The 23,838-nt window shown below is 47.7% G+C and overlaps 1 protein-coding gene across 11 annotated transcripts in view; it reads right to left on the bottom strand.

Annotated features, from left to right (window-relative positions):
- Window positions 1–23,838, bottom strand: part of LOC140408856 (LIM and calponin homology domains-containing protein 1-like) — a 566,047-nt gene that overhangs the window by 35,443 nt on the left and 506,766 nt on the right. For all 11 annotated transcript variants that reach the window (XM_072496648.1, XM_072496651.1, XM_072496649.1 and 8 more), the window contains 4 exons: window positions 15,162–15,280; window positions 14,062–14,227; window positions 363–446; window positions 8–116 (listed from right to left, as the gene is read on the bottom strand). In XM_072496648.1, coding sequence (XP_072352749.1) covers window positions 8–116; window positions 363–446; window positions 14,062–14,227; window positions 15,162–15,280 — 478 coding nt within the window. The remainder of the gene's footprint in view (window positions 1–7; window positions 117–362; window positions 447–14,061; window positions 14,228–15,161; window positions 15,281–23,838) is intronic.

The raw sequence follows: 23,838 nt of genomic DNA, 5'->3' as shown, positions 1-23,838 counted from the left end.
GTCTCACCGTGAAACACTGAATATGGAAGTAAAGACTGAGTGTTTCGATGATCATGGCTGCGCCTTTTCCAAGAGGAAGCCCACAAGTTGAGCACAGCTTCTTCCCACTGACTGACCTACAAAACAAGGTAGAGAAACAATGATCAAAGCCGCGTCTTCAAAGAATGAAACACGATAGGTCTCTTTGTTGGTTCTAATACTGACCATTTACTAGAAAAATAATCAGTAGATACACATCTGCACCTCCATATTCCAAATCAGGATTAAACCAGTATCAGCACTCCTTTATGTTTATCTATCGACACATTTTAACTTAGCAGAGGATGTTTGGATGTGCCACTGATCCATTTTGTGATGCCCACCTGCTGGGTGACTGGAGCGGAAGAGGAGATGAGTGTGGGAGAGGCAGAGATTGGCCTGACTGTAAGTTTTCATGAGATCCGGACCTAGGAAAAGAACAAATATTCAAAAATGTTGACAAGAATCATTTTTACAAGATGAATATCCAGTTGGCGGAATATTGAAGGATAGTCTCCCCACAGATGGGGGCACCATTTTGGAAGCCTGCCATCCCATTTCAGGCCCCCAGGTTTTGACCCCCCATCCCTCACTAACCTTCGGGAGGCCCCCTGGAAACCTCCATCACCTCCCTCTACCTGATAAGGCCCCCCAGGCCTGATCCCTGGCAGTGCCAACCTGGCACCCGGGCAGCCCGGCAGTGCCACCCGGGCACCCTGGCAGTTCCAGGGTGCACTGGCAGGGTGCCAGACTGGCAGTGCCAAGGATCCTGGGTGCCAGAGGGAGTGCCAAGGTGCCACCCTGCCCTGTCCCCGACCAGGACTCCAATGGCCTTGGAGACCCCCTAGGTGCTGTTATGCCCGGTCCATGATTGTGTGGACCAGTATTAAACGGCGCCCTAGCAAGGTCTCTCAGGCGCGGCCATTGAATCCCGGGGGCTGGGAGAATCCGGCAAACGTATATTCAAATGAGCCGAATTGCTCATTTGAGTATGCAGATCTGGGTCAGGCCCAGTGTGGGCGATGTCCAGATTGCGACGTCTCACGAGATTCCATTGAATCTCGCAAGATGTTTTGAGCATCGCAAATCTCACGAGAGACTTCTGGAATCCACACATGCTCAGTTAAATGCAGCAATCCAAAAGTTGCCGTCAGATTTTTTTTGCTTCTTCACAGGGTGTGTTTTTGAAGTTCTAACAGACTGAAAGCAAATAGCCATCACTGAACTAATGGGAACTTGCCCATTTGTGACATTGGTCTCATGGTAAAAATCCTTGGAAATGTTACATATCGGCCGGAATTCTCTTATCGTTCACTGGTGGGGCGAAATTCTCCGGAAACGGCGCGATGTCTGCCAACTGGCGCCCAAAACGGCGCAAATCAGACGGGCATCCCGCCACCCCAAAGGTGCGGAATGCTCCGCATCTTTGGGGGCCAAGCCCCAACCGTGAGGGGCTAGGTCGGCGCCGGACGAATTTCCGGCCCGCCAGCTGGCGGAAAAGGCCTTTGGTGCCCCGCCAGCTGGCGCGGAAATGACATCTCCGGGCGGCGCATGCACGGGAGTGTTAGCGGCCGCTGACGGCATTCCCGCGCATGCGCAGTGGAGGGAGTCTCTTCTGCCTCCGCCAAGGTGGAGACCGTGGCGGAGGCGGAAGGGAAAGAGTGCCCCCACGGCACAGGCCCGCCCGCGGATCGGTGGGCCCCGATCGCGGGCCAGGCCACTGTGGGGGTACACCCCGGGGCCAGTTCGCCCCGCGCCCCCCCCAGGACCCCGAAGCCTGCCCGCGAAGCCTTGTCCCGCCGGTAAGGTAGGTGGTTTAATCTACGCCGGCGGGACAGGCATTTTAGCGGCGGGACTTCGGCCCATCCGGGGCAGAGAATCGCGGGGGGGGGGGGGCCGCCAACTGGCGCGCCACGATTCCCGCCCCCGCCGACTCTCAGGTGCCGGAGACTTCGGCAACCGGCGGGGGCGGGATTCACGCCAGCCCCCCGGCGATTCTCCGACCCGGCGGGGGGTCGGAGAATCTCACCCGTGATGGGATTCACTGGACCCGTTCGCAGCGCACCTCTGCCCATGGGCTTCCCAACATCATGGAGTGGCTTCAATGGGAGCAGGAAATTCTGCTGCCAGTGAACTGTGCACCACCTCCTGCTGCCGAGAAACATGTGGCTAGGAAACGGTAGAGTCCCTCCCAATGTTGATGAAATATAATTGAGTTTTTCATGGTTTTCTAAGTTCATAATTGCTGCTGAAAAACCTTTCTCGGGTTGGTAAATTAATGTTATATTTATGAAATGTTGGGTGGAATTTTCCACTCCAGAAATTGTGCGGTGCTGGGTGGGATTAGCACAGGTTTTCCATTGATCCGCGGGTCGCTTCCCACCCCCTGTCTTCTGCTTCAACCTCATTAATGTTTTTTAAAATAAATTTAGATTACCCAATTCAGTTTTCCCAATTAAGTGGCAATTTAGCGTGGCCAATCCACCTAGCCTGCACATCTTTGGGTTGTGGGGGCGAAACCTACGCAAACACGGGGAGAATGTGCAAACTCCACATGGACAGTGACCCAGAGCCGGGATCGAACCTGGGACCTCGGCGCATGAGGCAGCAGGGCTAACCCACTGCGCTACCTTGCTGCCCTTCAACCTCATTAATTACGCAGAAGCAAGCTGCTGACTGAAACATATGGCAGGGCGGGCACTGATTCGTCTGCCTGCCGTAACCTCATGGGGTCGAGGTTCCTGGCTCCATACTTAAATGGCAGTCAAATGCACACATCACGGGCGGGATTCTCCGAAAATGGGGCAATGTCCCACGCCCGCCGTAAAATGGGCGCAAATCACTCCAGACTTTTTTCGAAAAGTCCGGAGTGATTCTGCGCCATTCAAGGGGCTGGCAGGGCCCTGGCAAGCTCCCCGCAGCTGCTACTGTGGATACGGGGCCCTGCACTTCCGGCCGCGGGTCCGCGCATGCGTGCGGTGGCCGTATTCGTGCCGGCACCCGTGCAACGTGGCAGAGTCCTGCAGGGGTCCAGCGCGGAGGAACATAGGCCCCCCCCCCCGGAAAGAGCGCGCCTGCCGATCGGTAGCCCCCAATCGCGGGCCTGGCCACCCTGGAGGACCACCCCGGAGTAAGATTCCCCCCCCCCCCCCAGGACGGCCCCGCAGCTGCGATGCCGAGGTCCCGCCGGGTGGGACTATCCACGAACGACGCCGGCGGGACTCGGCGGAATTTGGCGGGCACTCGGCCCGTCGAGCGCGGAGAATCACCCTTTGGGCCGCTTTCAACGGCCCCCGACCGGCGCCGCGTTAATCACGCGCGCGTGACTAGCGCCGATTCTCCAGGTTGCCGGAGAATCGCGTGCCGACATGGGGGCCTATTTTGGGTTATTCTCCGCGCCGAGTGCGATTTCAGCACGGAGGGTTGGAGAATCCCGCCCGACACATTGCAGCCCAACTGTGTGATCGGAACTCTCAAGATGCCCCCGAGGAACAAGAAGAGTCTACCAATGTTTAGTCACTATGTCTTCCGGCTCTGGGAGGTTCTTTTCCCCAGGGATTGATGTAGGAAGTCCAATAGCCTCGCCTCGCCAGCCTGGAGGCAGTTGCAAAAGAGGTCAGCTTCATGGGCAATGGCTAGAGAAATGCCATCCAGTGCAGGAAGAGAATGAATGATCTCATCCGCACCACTAGGGTAAGTCAACATTCAGCTACTCCAAATTCATACACTCATCATGGCATTATGCACTCAAAGCATGACACAGCTCAGGGATTTCCAACAATATTAGCGGGGGAGATATCAGCATTGAAAACCTATTCACCAGCATCTCACCTATCATGCTACACAAACAGCATCTTCAGCTCTTACTGTGGAAGATTCAGCACATACAGCAGGCATGCATGCCTCTTCCCAACCTCTGCTCCATCCCTTCTCATCACATCCATCCATTTGCCTTCATGCCATGCTTGCCCACAACAAGAGGGAGAGATCCCAGACTGCAAGAGGCATGGCCAAAATCCAGGAGCTCTCCAAATTTGAGGATGATGTTGCCGAGTTGGCAGGGAAGACAGAGATCACTCCTGTGGTGAAGATGAGATCGGCCTCTCTCACCAAGCCAGTATGGATGATCCCTCCTTGAGTTGATCACATCTTGACATTCACAATGAGTGACATACAATGTTATCTTCAGCCTGTTCATGAGCTAAGTCTTTCTTCTCTCTTATAAGCAGCAACAGGGCCAGACAACATAAGCCCTGCCTCCAGACCATGTCAGAGGAGAATGCTGAGGAACAATTTGAAGAAGACCTGATCCAGAGTCCACCTGCACCCTCCACCAGTGCAGAGACACGCACCCAAGTGGGTCCTACATGTAGAGTAGCCTCGGGGTCACATTCTGAAGAACACCTCATTGACACATCTCCACAGCATGCGGAGGTAGTGACAGTCCAGGTCTCTGGCACTCGGAGGATGGCTGGAGAACAGGCATCCGCTAAGTCTGAGTCTAGTGATGACCCTCTAGAAGCACCTGTTGCAAACATGCTGGAGATGCAACAACAGTCAGTGGGTGGTATATCAGGTAGTGTTGTGGGAGTCAATCAATAGACAAGAGCAAAGGATGGAGGAGACCGTCTACATTTTGGCTCCGACATGCAAGTGTCCCAAGGTCTCCATGGGATCAGTGGAGGCCACCTTGGAGACCTTGGTCCAGCAGTTTCTGTCAGATTTAGGCTCTGACCTTTACTCCATTACTCTCGGCATTGGTGGGATACAACAATGGTTATGCAAGAGAGGGGCTGGGAACCTCAATCTCCCTACAAGTGCTCTTCCTCCTCAAGGAATCAGGTAGGGGCCTTTGAACACCCACAGGGAGCAGGACCAGCAGCTGGATGACTCCCCGAGTGTTCAGCCAATCCCAATCCACTCTGCCTGTGACCCCCATCACCTCCACCTGTACAGGTTGAGGAGGGTGAACCTGCCTCACAGCAAGAGACCAAAAACAGGCCAGGGCCCTCCAGGCCTCAGCCCTCCAGAGGCACCTGCCAAAATAATCAAAGACAAAAGGGCAAAGCAATGAGCACCTCTGCTGCAGATGTCGGGGATACAGTAAGACAGAGTGGCAAAGGTAGAAAGATTAAGAATCCTTGATGTCACTTTTTGGTGACGGGTGTTCACTCACTGTATATATCATGCACCTTCATAAATATATGTGCTGTTCATGATAATGGTCTCATTGTTTGAATGTGCTGTGCATATATATGCATCTACCTAGCCTTGTGTGCAAGGGTGACCCAAACCCCACTGTGTGATTGTCTCCTTTTGTGAGGTTCACATTCATGTGAAGTCAAAAATGTTAGTTAATCACCCCTTGCCTAATGTCAGGGAGATGCGTCAACGTCTTTATTGAAAGTGACTGCAAATTACTTTTGGAAGTGATCTTCAATATGCGTGCTCAATTGCATTGGTAGGTTACCACTCATGTTGCCTCATCATCAAATAGCTGCCTTCATTGTTTGTGCCAAAGTACAACACCTGCAGCCATGATGGTGTCTCTAGCCATGTGCACACCTCTGTGGCAGCAAGGCTTGTCTCATTCAGGAGGGCACTTGAAGCAGGCTTGGTGCTGGTTAGCTGTCTTTCAGTTCCCAGGGCAGCTACATACAGCTTTGGCTGCTGACCTTCCCAAAGATTAGGACCTGGTGAAAGATGAGGGTTGGAGATCCAAGGCCCAATGCTGACCTTTCCTTCAATGTTGTGGCTTGCAAAGGCCTTTCAGACTACTACTTGCTACAAAGAGACAAGAGAAATGTGCTTGTGTCCCCTTGCTTGCATTTGACGCCTTCTGGAATCTAGTGGCTATCAGAGTGTCAAAGGTACATCTTCTGCGTCTTGTGGCTTTAGCTTAGGTGGGGTTACAGGGATAAGGCAGGGGACTGGACCTAGGTAGGGTGCTCATTTGGACGGTCGGTGCAGAGGCGATGGGGGAATGACCTCTTCTGCACTGTAAGGATTCTATGGAATTGCATCCTCAGGTGGATATTCCACATCATCGTCTTCTTCAAGTTTTTGTTCTTCCAGTTCTTCATCACCTGAGGAGCTCTCAGACCTCCTCCATGTCTCCCTGTGGCAAGTGATCTCCCCTTTGAAGCTCTAGGTTGTGCAGGATGCAACCATGATGATGCAGGACATCCTCTCTGGAGAGTACTGCAGAGCCCCAGTTGAGCGGCCCAAGCATCAGAAGCACATCTTCAGGTCTGCTATACGATGGATCATTTTGAATTAAGCACTGCATTATATCTTTCTGGGAACCTATGCAAAGAATCAGACGAGGGGGAAACATGGACAAGGACAAAAGACAGAAAGGGGAATAAGAAAAGTGATAGATGGAGAAATCAAGGGCCAGAATCACCCAGGGCCTCAGTGAAAAATAATGGGAATGGGATAAGGAATGTTAAAAAGACAAGCCTTAAGGCTTTCTGCCTTAATGTGTGGAGCATTCGTAATAAAGTGGATAAATTCATTGTGTAAACAGGTTCAAACGGTTATGGTATGGTTGGAATTAGGGAGACGTGGTTGCAGGGTGACCAGGGGTGGGAATTGACCATCCAGGGTATTCAGTGTTTTGGAAGGATAGACAAAATGGAAAAGGCGGTGGGTTTGCATTGCTGGTTAAAGAGGCAATTAACACAATAGTGAGGAACAATATTCGCTCCAATGATGTGGAATCTGGATGGGCAGAGCTGAGAAATACCAAGGGGCAAAACATTAGTGGGGGTTGGATATAGACCCCCAAACTGTATTGATGATGTTGGGAATGGCAATAAACAGGAAATTAGAAACATATACAATAAAGGAACATCTATAATTATGGGGGACTTTAATCTGCATTGTAAGGAGTCTTACAACACCAGGTTAAAGTCCAACAGGTTTGTTTCGAATCACTAGCTTTGGGAGCGCAGCTCCTTCATCAGGACTCACCTGATGAAGGAGCTGCTCTCTGAAAGCTAGTGATTCGAAACAAACCTGTTGGACTTTAACCTGGTGTTGTAAGACTTCTTATTGTGCCCACCCCAGTCCTACGCCAGCATCTCCACATCATGGCTTAATCTGCATATAGATTGGGCAAATCAAATTAGTAACAATACTGTAGAGGAGAAATTCCTGGAGTGGGGATAGGTTGGTTTTCTGGGCCAATGTGTTGAGGAACCAACTAGAGAACAGACCATGCTAGATTGGATATTGTGTAATGAGAAAAGAATAATTGGTCATCTAGTTGTGTTTGGGGATGAGCAACCATAATATGACAGAATTTTTCACCAAGATGAAGACTGACGTAGTTGATTCTGAGATTAGGGTTCTGAATCTAAATAAAGGAAACTACGATGATATAAGGTGTGAATCAGCTATGATGGATTGGGGAATGTTACTTAAAAGGGTGACAGTGGATGGGCAATGGCAAACATTCAAATAGAACACAGGGGAACTGCAACAATTGTTCATTCCTGTCTGAAGCAAAAGTAAAACTGGAAAGGTGGCCAAACCATGGTTTACAAGGGAAATTAGAGATAGTATTAAATCCAAGGAAGAGGCATACAATTTTCCAGAAAAAACAGTAGACCTGAGCATTGTGAGACATTTAGAATTCAGCAAAGGAGGACAAAGGGATTGATTAAGAAGGGGTAAATAGAGTACGCTTGCTGAGAGCATAAAATTGATTGAAAAGGTTTCTGTAAATATGTGAATAGCATAAGATTGGTGAAGACAAATGTAGATTCATTACAGTCAGAAATATAATGGGGAACAAAGAAATGGCTGACCAACTGGGTACATATTTTGGCACTGTCTTCACAAAGGAGGACACAAATAAAATAGTAGGAATGTTGGGGACCCCATGGTTTAGTGAGAGGAATGCATCTGTCCATGACAGTATCGGTAGAAGTGACCATCGCACAGTCCTTATTGTGGTGATGTGCATCAATGTAAATGCATGTAGGCTAGCTAGACACTAGAGGGAGCACAAGAGACATCACACACACACACGCAACCAATAGGTCAGTTAGATAGGACATGACCAATGGACATTCACGATACACACAGAGGTGACACAACCACAAGAGGGCAGTACACCAACCCATATATAAAGGACACCACACACATGATCTGCCTCTTTCCAGTGGAGACAGTCAGTGAGTAGAGACACAGGGTTGATTCAATATTACAACCACCACGTGGATTGCAGCAACTGGTTAGTCAGTCTGGGTAGCTATAGTAGGATTAACAGTAGTGTTGAACCCGAGTAATAGAAGTGTAAATAGTTTAATAAACGTGTTGATGTTATCTCCACGTCTGAACCTTCCTTTGTCAAGTGCACCACAAGGAAGCCGCTTATGTTACACCTAGAACATAACAAATCACTTATGAAGACAAAGTCCTGTCTTCACATTGAGGATACCCTCCATCGTGTTGTGTGGCACTACCACCATGCTAAATGGGATAGACTTCGAACAGATCTAGCAATTCAAAACTGGCATCCACAAAGTGATGTGGGCCATGAGCAGCAGCAAAATTGTATTCAACCACGATATCTCCCAATCTACCATTACCACCAGCCAGGGGATCAACCCTGATTCAATGACGAAGGCAGGAGAACAGGCCAGGAGCAACATCAGGCATACCGAAAATTAGATGTCAACCTGGTGGAGCTACAACACAGGACTACTTGTGTGCCAAACAGCATAAGCAGCAAGTAATAGACAGAGCTAAGCGATTCCACAACAAATTCATCAGATCTAAGCTCTGTTGTCCATGTTTGAACCAAGGCTGTAATGATGTCAGGAGCTGAGTGACCCTGGTGGAACCCAAACTGAGTGTCCATGAGCAGACTATTGTTGACTATTGCCACATCCAGCGTGAATGGTGGTGGACAATTAAACAACTCACTGGAGTTGTTTAACTGTCCACACATATCCACATCTTCATTGATGGAGGAGCCCAGCATGTATGTGCAAAAGAAAAGGCTGAAATATTTGCAACAATCTTCAGCCAGAAATGCCGAGTGGATGATCCATCTCCATCTCCTCCAGAGGTCCCCAGCATCACAGATGCCATACTTCAGCCAATTCAATTCACTCCATATGAGATCACGAAATGGCTGAATGCACTGGATACTGCAAAGGCTATGGGCCCTGAAAATATCCCAGCAATAGTACTGAAGACTTGTGCTCCAGAACTTGTTGCACCCTGAGCCAAGCAGTTCCAGTACAACTACAACGCTGACATCTACCCGCCAATGTGGAAAATGGCCCAGGTGTATCCTGTACACAACAGGACAAATCCAACCCAACCAATTACCGCCCTATCAGTCTACCCTCCATCATCAGCAAAGTGATGGAAGGAGTCATCAACAGTGCTATCAAGCGGCACTTACTCAGCAATAGTCTGCTCATGGATACTCAGTTTGGGTTCCACCAGGATCACTCAGCTCCTGAAGTCATACAGCCTTGGTTCAAACATGGACAAAAGAACTGAAGCCAGAGGTGAGGTGAGAGTGACTGCCCATGACATCAAGGCAGCATTTGACAGAGTATAGCATCAAGGAGCCCTAGCTAAACTGGAGTCAATGGGAATCAGGGGGAAACCTCTCCGCTGGTTGGAGTCATACCTGGCACAAAGGAAGATGGTCGTGGTGGTTGGAGGTCAAAAATCTCAACTCCAGGACATCACTGCAGGAGTTCCTCAGGGTAGTGTCCTAGGCACAACCATCTTCAGCTGTTTCATCAATGACCTCTCTTCCATCATAAGGTCAGAAGTGGGGATGTTCGCGGATGACTGCACAATGTTCAGCACCATTCGCAACTCCTCAGATAATGAAGCAGTCCATGTCCAAATGCAGCAAGACCTGAATAATATCCAGGCTTGGGCTAACAAGTGGCAAGTTACATTCGTGCTACACAAGTGCCAGGCAATGACCATCTCCTACAAGAGAGAATCTAACCACCGCCCCTTGACATTCAATTGCATTACCATCGCTGAACATCCTGGGGATTACCATTGATCAGAAACTGAACTGGGCTAGCCACATTAATACTGTGGCTACCAGAGCAGGTCAAAGGCTAGGAATTCTACAGCGAGTAACTCAACTCCTGACCACCCAAGGTCTGTCCACCATCTACAAGGCATAAGTCAGAAGTGTAATTCATGGAATACTCTCCACTTGCCTGGATGAGTGCAGCTCCAACAACACTCAAGAAGTTCGACACCATCCAGGACAAAGCAGCCCGCTTGATTGCTCCTTCTTCCACAAACATTCAAACCCTCCATCACCGGTGAACAGTGGCAACCTTATGGCCATCTACAAGATGCACTGCAGTAACTCACCAAGGTTCCTTAGACAGCACCTTCCAAACCCACGACCACCACTATCTAGAAGGTCAAGAGCAGTGGATACCTGGGAACCCCACCACCTGGAGGTTCCCATCCAAGTCACTCACCAACCTGACTTGGAAATATATTGCCGCTTCTTTACTGTCGCTGGGGCAACATCCTGGAACTCCCTCCCTAACAGCACAATGGATGTACCTACACCTCAAGAACTGCAGCAGTTCAAGAAGGCAACTCACCATCACCAGGGCCTGATAATCCCCAGGGCCTGATAATCTAAATCCAGAGTACTTAAGGAAGTAGCTCTAGAAATAATGGATGCATTGGTGATCATCTTCCAAGATTCTATAGACTCAGGAACAGATCCTACAGATTGGAGGATAGTTAACGTAACCCTACTAATTAAAAAGGGAGGTAGAGAGAAAACAGGGAATTGTAGACCAGTCAGCCTGATGTCGGTAGTGGGGAAAATGCTAGAGTTCATTCTTAAAGATTTAATATCAGGGCACTTGGAAAACAGTGGCAGGATCAGATGGCGTCAGCATGGACTTACAAAAGGGAGGTTATGCTTGACAAATCTACTAGAATTCTTCAAGGATGTAACTAGTATAGTTGACGAGGGGGCGCCAGTGGATGTAGTTGATTTCAACTTTCAGAAGGCGTGCGACAAAGTCCCACAATAGATATTAGTGTGCAAAATTAAAGCATATGGGATTGAGTAGTGCATTGAGATAGATAGAAAACAGGTTGGCAGACAAGAAACAAAGAGTCGGAATAAATAGGTATTTTTCCCAATGGCGGGCAGTGACTAGTGGGGTATCGCAGGATCTATGCCAGGACCCCAGGTAGTCACAATATATATTAATGATTTAGATGAGGGAACTAAATGCAATATCTCCAAATTTGCAGATGACATCAAGTTGTGTGGGAGGTTGAGCTGTGAGGAGGTTGCAGAGATACTTCAGTGTGATTTGGACAGTTTGGGCGAGTGGGCAAATGCATGGCAGATGCAGTCTAATGTGGATAAATGTGAGGAAGCAAAAACAGAAAAGTAGATTATTATCTGAATGGCTATAGATTGAGAAAGAGCAATGTGCAACGAGGCCTGGGTGTCCTTGTACACCAGTTGCCAAAAATAAGCATGTAGGTGTAGCAGTTGGTAAATAAAACAAATAGTTGGCCTTCATAGCGGGAGAATTTGAGTACAGGAGCAGGGATGTCTTGCTGCAATTGTATAGGGCCTTGGTGAGACTACACCTGGAATAGTATGCAATTTTGGTCTCCTTATCTGAAGAAGGTTGTTCTTACTATGGAGGGAATACAGTGAAGGTTTTCCAGACTGATTCCTGGGATGGTGGGACTGATATGTTAGGAGAGATTTTTTTTTGTGTTGCTTTAAAAAAAATATATATTAATTAAAGTTTTTTAACACAATTTTTCTCCCTTACAAACAATAACCCCCCCCCCCCCCCGTAACAAAAAAAAACGAGAAATCGCGCAGAGCAAGATATATACATGGCAAAATGATATATTTACACAGCTTTGTACACTGGCCCTCACCCGTACGTGCCAGTTTCCCCAACCCTTCATGTTATCTCTTGCTCATCCACCCTCCCAGGCAGTCCCCCCCAAGGACATCCCCTCCACCCCCCACCCCCACCCCACCCCCCCCAAGGTTGCTGCTGCTGCTGACCGACCTTCCTCTAACGCTCCGCGAGATAGTCTAGGAACGGGTGCCACCGCCTGTAGAACCCCTGCGCAGACCCTCTCAGGGCGAACTTAATCCTCTCCAACTTTATGAACCCAGCCATATCGTTTATCCAGGCCTCCAGGCTGGGGGGCTTCGCCTCCTTCCACATTAGCAAGATCCTTCGCCGGGCTACTCGGGACGCAAAGGCCAGAATGCCGGCCTCTTTCGCCTCCTGCACTCCCGGTTCGTCCACTACTCCGAATATTGTTAGCCCCCAGCTTGGCTTGACCCGGACTTTCACCACCTGAGATATTGCTCCCGCCACTCCTCTCCAGAACCCCTCCAATGCCAGGCATGACCAAAACATATGGACATGGTTCGCCGGGCTCCCTGAGCACCTTCCACATCTGTCCTCTACCCCAAAGAACCTACTCAACCTTGCCCCCGTCAAGTGCGCTCTGTGGACCACCTTAAATTGTATCAGGCTGAGCCTGGCACACGACGAGGAGGAATTAACCCTACCTAGGGCATCAGCCCACAGACCTTCCTCGATCTCCTCCCCCAGCTCCTGTTCCCATTTACCCTTCAACTCTTCTACCAGCGCTTCCCCCTCTTCTTTCAACTCCTGGTGTATTTCCGACACCTTGCCCTCCCCGACCCATACACCCGAGATCACCCTATCTTGAACTTCTTGTGCCGGGAAAACGGGAATTCCCTCACCTGTCGCCTCACAAAAGCCCCCACCTGCATATATCTAAAGGCATTTCCCGGGGTTTTTTTTGTGTTGTTTAGGATTATATTCGCTGGAGTTTATAAGAGTGAGGGCGGATCTCATAGAAACCTGTAAAATTCTAACAGACTGAACAGGGTTGATGAACAAAGATTGTTCCCAATGGCAGGGGAGCTCAAAACTAGGGGCACAATCTAACAATACAGGTAAACCATTTAGGACTGAGATGAGGAGAAATTTCTTCATCCAGAGAGTGGTGAGCCTGTGGAATTCTCTACCACAGAAAGCAGCTGAGGCCAAAACATTGTATGTTTTCAAAAGGGATTAGATATAACTCTTGAGGCAAAAGGATTCAAAGGATATGAGAGAAAGTGGGAACAGGTTACTGGGTTGGATAATCAACCATGATCAGAATGAATGGTGGAGCAGGCTCAATGGACAGAATGGCTTACTCCTGCTCTGTTCTTTATGTTTCTATGTTTCCCCTGAGGGACTTTGAGGATGGCACATGGGTGTCATGAGCCAACATTTCAGCATGTATCCCTTATCACCCCAACAGCCAGTCCTGTTAGCATCGCGGCCCTGTGAGTATCTGAGGCACCTGGGAATGACTCAGGATTTTTGAGTCATGGCAACTCCCAGGATACCTGGCACTAATGTGCATGATGTGCTTCTGATGGTCACACCAGCTGAATGTTTAGTGAGTGGAACCCTTTACTGTTAATGAATATCAGAGCTGCTGCTATGGAGCTCTCAAAGCCACACGTGTGCAATGGATCGCACACCAAACTCCCAAACTCTAAGGAATCCAGAAATTGCCACGAAACCCAGGAATCTAGCAGCCTGGCTAGCTTGATCCAGTGTGAACTTTACACAATGATGCCCCTTGCTGCAGAGAGCATCCATTTCTTCCTTGTTACATTTATGTGTTGAGGACTGAGAGATGTCACACAGATCTCCTGTGGATCCATGGAACGGCCCGCCAGCAAAACAATTGAGAACAGGGGTGACCTTCAGGGACACTGGCAGGGTATGTTCACCCAGTTCATGCAGCATCAGCTCCTCCTGCAGAATATGGCAGGTATGATCCACCACCTCTTTTGACAAGTAGTGTTCAATGTATAAAGGAAAATCAAAACTTCCCATTTTACACTATAGGATTTACTTCCAAACTAATGTGGTACAAGGTTCACAATATCAAATTCAAATTGCAGGAGAAATCTGGCCAAACAAGTTGACTCCTTACCATTTCTTTCTGTCCATCATACTGCATTGAAGAGCCCAGTTTCTGTCCAGAGACCCAGTCTTCAGTCCGTCCTGAAGTCCCTGTTGTTGCTTTCTCTGAACTTCAAGGAATGAAGGAAATTCCTGTGTATTCCAAGATCTGCCTGTAATTACTGGGGACCTTGCAGCTGAAATCGACAGAACAAAATGTATGTTTTAAATATATGAGAGTCCTATGAATTAATTGGCATCAGAATACAGTCATTCATTTCCGAAGCTACAAAATAATTTCATCTCAATTAAGTGAAACTGCTGGTTTCAGCACCAAAGGAGCCAGGAAACAACAAAATGGGGGGGATCCAATCTCATCAACATCCAGTGTGATCGGTAGTCGTTGAGGCACACCACCTTGGTCTTCTTTGAACTGGGTGAACATACCCTGCCAATGTCCCTGAAGGTCACCGCTGCTCTCAATTGTTTTGCTAGCGGGTCGTTCCATGGATTTACATGGGATCCGTGTGGCATCTCTCAGTCCTCAACACATAAATGTAACAAGGAAGAGATGAATGTTCTCCGCAGCAAGGGGCATCATTGTGTAAATGATTATGTTATCGTGGTCTTCTTGAAGCAGGTGGGGACCTCGGAGCGGAGAAGTGAGGTATTGAAGATATCTGTGAATACACTCGCCAGCTGGTCAGCGCAGGCTCTGAGTGCTCGCCCAGGACTCCGTTGGGGCCTGTCGCTTTCCGCGGGTTTACTTTCAAGAAGGCAGCTCTTACCTCCGAAGCTGTAATAGTGGGTATGGGTGTGTCAAGGGCTGTTGGGGTGGGTGGCACTGATGTATTGGCTGACTGTTCTAAGCGGGCATAGAATTTGTTCAGTTCACCAGAGAGGGATGCTTCAACCCCAGAGATTCTGCCTGGCCTTGTTTTGTAGCCTGTGATCGTGTGTAAGCCCTGCCATATCCTGCCACAGGCCAATGGTGGGCAGCCCACTCTGCCTAAAAATATGACGTGGGGGCGGCAGCATAAAATCCCGCACAGGGTTATTTTGGGAACAATCTGGTGCTTCAAAAATAAATGAAAAAGCATACATTGAGAAGATATGTCAAAGAAGCCCAACCTTGAGCTGGTAGTTGCTGGTGACCTGAGGAGGGTGTTTGCCAGTCTGTCTGGTTCTGACTTTCACTAACAGCCTCTTTGTCCATTTGGAAAATGTCTATTTCAGACTGGAGGTTCAACCTGTTGGCACAGAACTCAAAATGTTACTGAAAATTATTTTATATTTCCAACATTGTTCTCTTCTCATATCATTCAGAGGTAGACTAGTGACAGTGCATTATGAAATGTATTTAGGATAACGTCTTCACATGGCCACTCTTTACATCCATTCTTTGGGGATGGGGAGATATTATGTGGTGTACAGAAGTCTTCTGGCGTAGTGTGTAGCGTCCCTGCCTCGGAGCTGAGAAACTCCGGCTTTGACTTCCACTCCAGGAGTTGATGGACGAGGAAGGTGCATTCATAACCCAGCCAACAGGTTAATTACCAGCCTGCAAACCTTTCCAACACACACCAATGACAGGAGGTAAGAACTGGTGAGATTCTGGGTTGGCCATGTGATTGAAGGAAAGTTGGACATAGGTAGAAATAGGGATATGGTCCTGCAGTCAAAAGTTTGGAGCTAAGTAGGAAATTAGCAAGCAGGGTCTCAAAACTGTCAATCTTCATATTACTCCTGGCACCACCTGCACGTGAGTTTAGAAATAGGAGGATAGATCTGGTGAACACATGGCTGAAGAGATAGTGCATGAAGGAGGGTTTTGGATTGTTGGGACGCTGGGACAGGTTTTGGGGGAGGTGTAACCTATACAAAGCCCGTACCAATTCCTTTAAAAAAAATGTTTTTATTGGCATTTTCCAATTATTACAGTATAACAGTTTAACATAGAATGCACCTGATATTTACATGGTATGATATTTCTTATTAAACAAATTTTACATACATTCCGTCCGTTGGCCTCCCCCCCCCCTCCTGCTCTCCCCCCTCCCTGCTCCCCCTCCCCCCCCTCCCCCCTCGATAGTCAGGCTCCTTCCTGGCACCCCCTTTCGCCTTGGGTGTCGCATTGCAGTACTTTGCTCTTCTCTCAGGCAGTGTCTATTGTTATTTTTGTGGGTTCGCTAGGGGGGGGGGGGGGGGGGCTCGGGGAGGGCTCCCTGCTACTTCCCCACCTCTCTTTCCCCTCTTTCTCTAGTCACTGTTGGCTTCAATTAGGTATTGGAAGAGGCTGATGAATGGCCTCACACTTTGTGGAAGCCCTCGGATGGTGTACTTGATCTTTTCCAGGTGGGGAAATTCTGACAGGTCTGCCAGCCAGCTTGCTGGTCGTGCTGCTGATCGCCAGCTGAGCAGGATTCTTCGGTGTGCGATTAAGGAAGCAAAAGCCAGGGTGTCGGACTTCTTCCCCATATGTAGTTTTGGCTGGGCCAATACCCCGAAGACTGCCACTCTCAGGCATGGCTCTATCCTCATCCCCACAACCTTGGACATCGCCTTGAAGAAGGCTGTCAAGTGCTTGACAAGTCTGAGGCATGCCCAGAACATGTGGGTATGGATTGCCGGGCCTCCCTGGCACCATTCGCATTTATCCTCCACCTCCGGGAAGAACCTGTTCATTCAGGTTCTAGTTAGGGTGTACACCACTTTAAAAAAAATTTCAAACATTTTTCTTTTATAAATTTAGAATACCCAATTCATTTTTAGAACATAAGAACTAGGAGCAGGAGTAGGCCATCCGGCCCCTTCAATGAGATCACGGCTGATCTTTTGTGGACTCAGCTCCACTTTCCGGCCCGAACACCATAACCCTTAATCCCTTTATTCTTCAAAAAACTATCGATCTTTATCTTAAAAACATTTAATGAAGGAGCCTCTACTGCTTCACTGGGCAAGGAATTCCATAGATTCACAACCCTTTGGGTGAAGAAGTTCCTCCTAAACTCAGTCCTAAATCTACTTCCCCTTATTTTGAGGCTATGCCCCCTAGTTCTGCTTTCACCCACCAGTGGAAACAACCTGCCCGCATCTATCCTATCTATTCCCTTCATAATTTTGTATGTTTCTATAAGATCCCCCCTCATCCTTCTAAATTCCAACGAGTACAGTTCCAGTCTACTCAACCTCTCCTTGTAATCCAACCCCTTCAGCTCTGGGATTAACCTAGTGAATCTCCTCTGCACACCCTCCAGTGCCAGTATGTCCTTTCTCAAGTAAGGAGACCAAAACTGAACACAATACTCCAGGTGTGGCCTCACTAACACCTTATACAATTGCAGCATAACCTCCGTAGTCTTAAACTCCATCCCTCTAGCAATGAAGGACAAAATTCCATTTGCCTTCTTAATCACCTGTTGCACCTGTACATCAACTTTTTGCGACTCATGCACTAGCACACCCAGGTCTCTCTGCACAGCAGCATGTTTTAATATTTTATCATTTAAATAATAATCCCTTTTGCTGTTATTCCTACCAAAATGGATAACCTCACATTTGTCAACATTGTATTCCATCTGCCAGACCCTAGCCCATTCACTTAGCCTATCCAAATCCCTCTGCAGACTTCCAGTATCCTCTGCACTTTTTGCTTTACCACTTATCTTAGTGTCATCTGCAAAATTGGACACATTGCTCTTGGTCCCCAACTCCAAATCATCTATGTAAATTGTGAAAAGTTGTGGGCCCAATACTGATCCCTGAGGGACACCACTAGCTACTGACTGGCAACCAGAGAAACACCTATTAATCCCCACTCTTTGCTTTCTATTAATTAACCAATCCTCTATCCATGCTACTACTTTCCCCTTAATGCCATGCATCTTTATCTTATGCAGCAACCTTTTTTGTGGCACCTTGTCAAAGGCTTTCTGGAAATCCAGATATATTTTTCTTCCAGTTAATGGGCAATTTAGCATGGCCAATCCACCTACCCTCTACATCTTTTGGGTTGTGGGGGCAAAACCCACGCAGACACGCGGAGAACGTGCAAACTCCACACGGATAGTGACCCAGAGCCGGGATCGAACCTGGGACCTCGGCGCCGTGAGGCCGCAGTGCTAACCCACTGCGCCACCGTGCTGCCCTCTCTGTGCACCACTTTAAACTGCATGCGCTTTGTGTTGCGCAGGAGGAGCTGGCGTTGGCCCTACTTAGAGCTTCGCTCCAGAGTCCCCAACCCACTTCCGTCCCGGGTTCATCTTCCCATTTCTGGCTAGCTCTGTCCAGTGGCGTTCTTGCCCTTCCCAGCAGTCATCCGTAGATGTCCCCACAGTTCCCCTTCTCCTTACTGTCCATGCCCAGTAGTTTCTCCAGTAATATTGAAGAGTGAATTTGGGAATTTGAAGTTGGTGGGAATTTGAAGCTGGATGGGAGGAGGTGTTTTATTTAAAATCCCTTGATTTGTTGCACAAATTTCCAGTGAGTGGCCTTGCCCTGCTGCAAGTGACTACAAGAGAGAGAACTGATTGGTGCGTTGCAGGTAAGGCAGGTATATCCTTCATGAGCGGGAGAAATCGGGACTGCAGTCCGAGAAGGTAAATGGTATTTGTGTCTGTGTCTCTGAGCGGGAGAAATCGGGTCTGCAGTCTAAGAAGGTAAGTGATATTTGTGTCTGTGTCTCTGAGCGGGAGAAATCGGGTTTGCAGTCGAAGAGGGTAAGTGATATTTGTGTCTGTGTCTCTGAGCGGGAGAAATCGGGTCTGCAGTCTAAGCGGGTAAGTGATATTTGTGTCTGTGTATCTCTGTATTTTCAAATTGTGGAGGGGTGGGGGAAACAAAGAGGCGTCACAGTAAAGCTGTGACCTTTTTGGCTGGTAGGGAATCTGTGTTAAATTTGAAATAAAAACATTGAAAAAGCGAAATAAAACTAATTACTCAACTAGGTAGAGGAGTAAGAAATCCTGAAGGCAGAGATTAGTATTTAGCATTTAATTTTACAGTAAAGATCTAGCTCCAGAGACCATATAGTTAATCATAACTTAATCTAATAACGATTTGAGATATTTTGAATCAATTAACTAGTGCTTAAATGTCACTCAGCGGGGCAGCATGGTGGCGCAGTGGATAGCACTGCTGCCTCACGGCGCCGATCCCGGCTCTGGGTAACTGTCCATGTGGAGTTTGCACATTCTCCCCATGTTTGCCTGGGTTTTGCCCCCACAGTCCAAAGATGTGCAGGGTAGGTGGATTGCCTATGCTGAATTGCCCCTTAATTAGAAAAAATGAATTAGGTATTCTAAATTTTTAAAAATATGTCACACAGCGGGGTGTAGTGCTCTAACTGTGAGATGTGGAAATTCCGTGACGCTTCCAGCGTCCGGTCGACTATGTATGCAGGAAGTGTAACCAATGGCAACTCCTCACAGATCGCGTGGTTCGGTTGGAGCAGCAGTTGGATGCACCTAGGAGCATGCAGGTGGCGCAAAGCGTCTTAGGTAAGAGTTGTAGAGACGTGGTCACATCCAAGGTGCAGGCAGACAGATGGGTGACCGCTAGAAAGAGTGGGCAGGCAGTGCAGGAATCCCCTGTGGTTGTCCCCCCTCTTTAACAAGTATACCGTTTTGGATACTGTTCGGGGATAGCCGATCAGGGGAAAACAACAGCAGCCTGAAAAGTGGCACCACAACTGGCTCTGTTGCTCAGCAGGTGAGGGCAAAGTGGGTTTCCTCCAGGTGGTCCGGTTTCATCCCACTGTCCAAAGATGTGCAGGTTAGGTGGAGGGGTCGAGCTAAATTGCCTTTAGTGTCCAAAAAGGTTGGGTGGTGTTACTGGGTTATGGGGATAGGGTGGAAGTGTGGGCTTGGGTAAGATGCTCTTTCCAAGGGCTGGTGCAGACTCGATGGGCTGAATGGCCTCATTCTGCACTGTAAATTCTATGAAAGTGCAGAAGAGCGATAGGGAACTCTATAGTAAGGGACACAGATAGGCACTTCTGTGGATGGGAAAGAGACTCCAGGATGGTATGTTGCCTCTCTGGTGCCAGGGTCAAGGATGTCTCTGAATGAACATAGGACATCCTGAAAGGGTAGGGTGAACTGCCAGAGGTCGTAGTACACATAGGTATTAACGACATAGGCAGTAAGAATGATGAGGTCCTGCAGAAGGAGTTCAGGGTATTATGGGCCAGGGTTTAGAGAATCCCAAAGTGTATCATGGAGTTCACCTGACCCACAACATTTAATAGATTATGGTATGGGGAGCACACGGTCCACTCTACAGGTGTGGTACAGCAGAAATGGAAAAGTATTTTTTAAAGCAAAACAATGTTTATTCTATGAACTCAAGTTAACCTTTTTAAAACATGCAGTGAACATCTTAGCAACCATTAATTCAAATACAACCCCCAAAGAATACAATATTAAGTAATCCTTTAAGCTTTCCTTTTAACATCCATAAGACTTAAAAACAAAACCTTCAACAGAAGCATATCAGGTTAAAGTCACTACTGAGAGCAGTTATTAGTTTTAAATCACCAAAGGATCAATTTACAGTTTTTAGATATTAGAGAGAGAGACTAATACCCCTTCTGGCTGTGACTGCAGCTATCCAGTTTTGAAAACGAAACTAAAAACACTCTGCAGCAAACAGCATAAAGCAAAAGTAACCAGCTGACAGACAGCCCAGCTCCACCCACACTCTGACATCACTGATAAACACCATTTCTTAAAGGTACATTTCTTAAACACCCATTTCTTAAAGGTACTCTCACATGACACCTCCTCTAAAGAAAGAAAAACCATCAACTTCAAGATGGTTTCATTTTTCACTATCCCTTAAGAAATGCACACAGACGGTGTGGTCCCCGATCAGGGGTAACCACCGGTTTGTCCCGGGGAAGATGGACGGGGGGTTCCAGAGCTGGCATCGGGCGGGGATTGGAAGAATGGGGGACCTGTTCATCGACGGGACGTTTGCGAGCCTAGGGGCACTGGAGGAGAAGTTTGAGTTACCCCCGGGAAATGCCTTTAGATATATGCAGGTGAGGGCTTTTGTGAGGCGACAGGTGAGGAAATTCCCGTTGCTCCCGGCACAAGAAGTTCAAGATCGGGTGATCTCGGGTGTATGGGTCGGGGAGGGCAAGGTGTCGGAAATACACCAGGAGTTGAAAGAAGAGGGGGAAGCGCTGGTAGAAGAGTTGAAGGGTAAATGGGAGGAGGAGCTGTGGGAGGAGATCGAGGAAGGTCTGTGGGCTGATGCCCTAGGTAGGGTTAATTCCTCCTCCTCATGTGCCAGGCTCAGCCTGATACAATTTAAGGTGGTCCACAGAGCGCACTTGACGGGGGCGAGGTTGAGTAGGTTCTTTGGGGTAGAGGACAGATGTGGAAGGTGCTCAGGGAGCCCGGCGAACCATGTCCTTATGTTTTGGCCATGCCCGGCACTGGAGGGTTTCTGGAGAGGAGTGGCAGGAGCAATATCTCAGGTGGTGAAAGTCCGGGTCAAGCCAAGCTGGGGGCTAGCAATATTTGGAGTAGTGGACGAACCGGGAGTGCAGGAGGCGAAAGAGGCCGGCATTCTGGCCTTTGCGTCCCTAGTAGCCCGGCAAAGGATCTTGCTAATGTGGAAGGAGGCGAAGCCCCCCAGCCTGGAGGCCTGGATAAATGATATGGCTGGGTTCATAAAGTTGGAGAGGATTAAGTTCGCCTTGAGAGGGTCTGCGCAGGGGTTCTACAGGCGGTGGCAACCGTTCCTAGACTATCTCGCGGAGCGTTAGAGGAAGGTCGGTCAGCAGCAGCAGCAACCTTGGGGGGGGGGGGGCGTGGGGGGGACGTCCTGGGAGGGGGGGGGAGGAGGGGGGAAGGGGGGACTGCCTGGGAGGGTGGATGAGCAAGAGATAACATGAAGGGTTGGGGAAACTGGCACGTACGGGTGAGGGCCAGTGTACAAAGCTGTGTAAATATATCATTTTGCCATGTATATATCTTGCTCTGCGTGATTTCTCGTTTTTTTTTGTTACGAGGGGGGGGGGGGTTATTGTTTGTAAGGGAGAAAAATTGTGTTAAAAACTTTAATAAATATATCTAAAAAAAAAATGCACACAGTAAATATTCTTTTTAGTTTCAAAAAAACAACACACGCAAACAGGTACAATAATATAGTCCATTTCTTTTTTTTCTTCTTCCTCCAACTGGAATCCTTCCTGATTGACAGTCTCTTTGAACAAGAAGGTCTCTGCACGATCCATCCATTTCTTTATGCCTCGGCATTTCTCTTTAAAGTCAGATACTTTAGTTCAATGTGATCACAGAGTCCTTTGCAGTTCTCCAACACAAGAGCATTGGTTATCACAGCTTTCAGGCAGTCAAATGCCTGCTGAAAGTCCGCTGTCCACTGAAATTTTGTACGCTTCTTCAGCAAATCTATCAGTGGAGCAACCACGCTAAAAAAACCTTTCACCAATGTTCGATCAAATCCACTCATGCCAAGAAATCGCATTATTTCCCTTCGTCTTGAGGATATTGGAAACCCCTCAATACTGTTGGTTTCACATCCCGTGTGACCATTCGACCCTGTCCGATTGTATGGCCAAGGAAAGTGACTTGAGCTTTTACAAATTCGCTTTTGGCTAGGTTTATAACCAAACCCGCCTCCTGAAGTCGATCAAATAACTCCATCAGATGTTTTAAATGTTCTTGCCATGGCTGGCTGAAAATTACCAGATCGTCGATGTATACCACACAATTGGGTAATCCTGAAATGACTTTGTTAGTGATCCGTTGAAAGGTGGCTGGGGCGTTTTTCATGCCAAATGGCAGAACTTTGACATCTGGAGTCACAAAAGCTGAAATCTTCTTCGCCCTTTTGGATAAAGGTACCTGCCAGTAATCTTTAAGTAAATCCAGTTTGGAAATAAAAGCTGATCGTCCCACATTCTCAATGCAATCCTCCAAACGTGGGATAGGATAAGAGTCTGTTCTTGTAACACCATTAACCTTTCTATAGTCCACACACAATCGTTGAGTACTGTCTGGTTTAGGTACCATCACAATGGCTGAGCTCCATTGGCTGCAACCCACTTCAATTATGCCATTTTAAGCATACTCTCAATCTCTTTGTTAACCAGTGCCAATTTTAAAGGGTTCAGACCATATGGATGTTGTTTGATTGGAACAGCATTTCCCACATCTATATCATGTATAGCCATTTTAGTACTTCCCTATTTATCTCTACAAACTTGCCCACGTGATATCAATAACTTTTTCAGGTCAGTCCATTTTTCCTCTGGAAGGTAACTCAACAAATTATTCCAATTTTTAAGAACATCCTCATTTTCCAATTTAATTTGAGGTATGTCAAATTCACAGTCATCTGGATTTGGTTTGTCATTTTGAGTTAGAATCATTAAAACCTCCTTTTTCTCTCCTTCCCTTTCAAAGTACCTTTTAAGCATATTCACGTGACACACTTGGTGAGTTTTCCTTCTATCTGGTATTTTTACCACATAATTCACCTCACTTAATTTCCATTCAATCGGATAAGGTCCACAAAACGTAGCTTTTAAAGATTCACCAAAGTAACAACACTAAAACTTTATCTCCAATGGCAAAACTACGAACTTTTGATTTCTTGTCCGCTACCCGTTTCATCACATTTTGTGCAACTTTTAAATGTTGTCTCACCAATTCACTTGCTCTATTTAATCGTTCCCTAAAATTTGACACGTAATCCAATAATGCAAGTTCTGATTTCTCACTCACCAATTTTTCCTTCATCAATTTAAGTGGTCCTCTTACCTCATGACCAAAAA

Source organism: Scyliorhinus torazame, chromosome 3 (genome assembly GCF_047496885.1).
Source record: "Scyliorhinus torazame isolate Kashiwa2021f chromosome 3, sScyTor2.1, whole genome shotgun sequence".
NCBI classification, from domain to species: Eukaryota; Metazoa; Chordata; class Chondrichthyes; order Carcharhiniformes; family Scyliorhinidae; genus Scyliorhinus; species Scyliorhinus torazame.
This window is presented reverse-complemented; position numbering and strand designations above follow the sequence as displayed.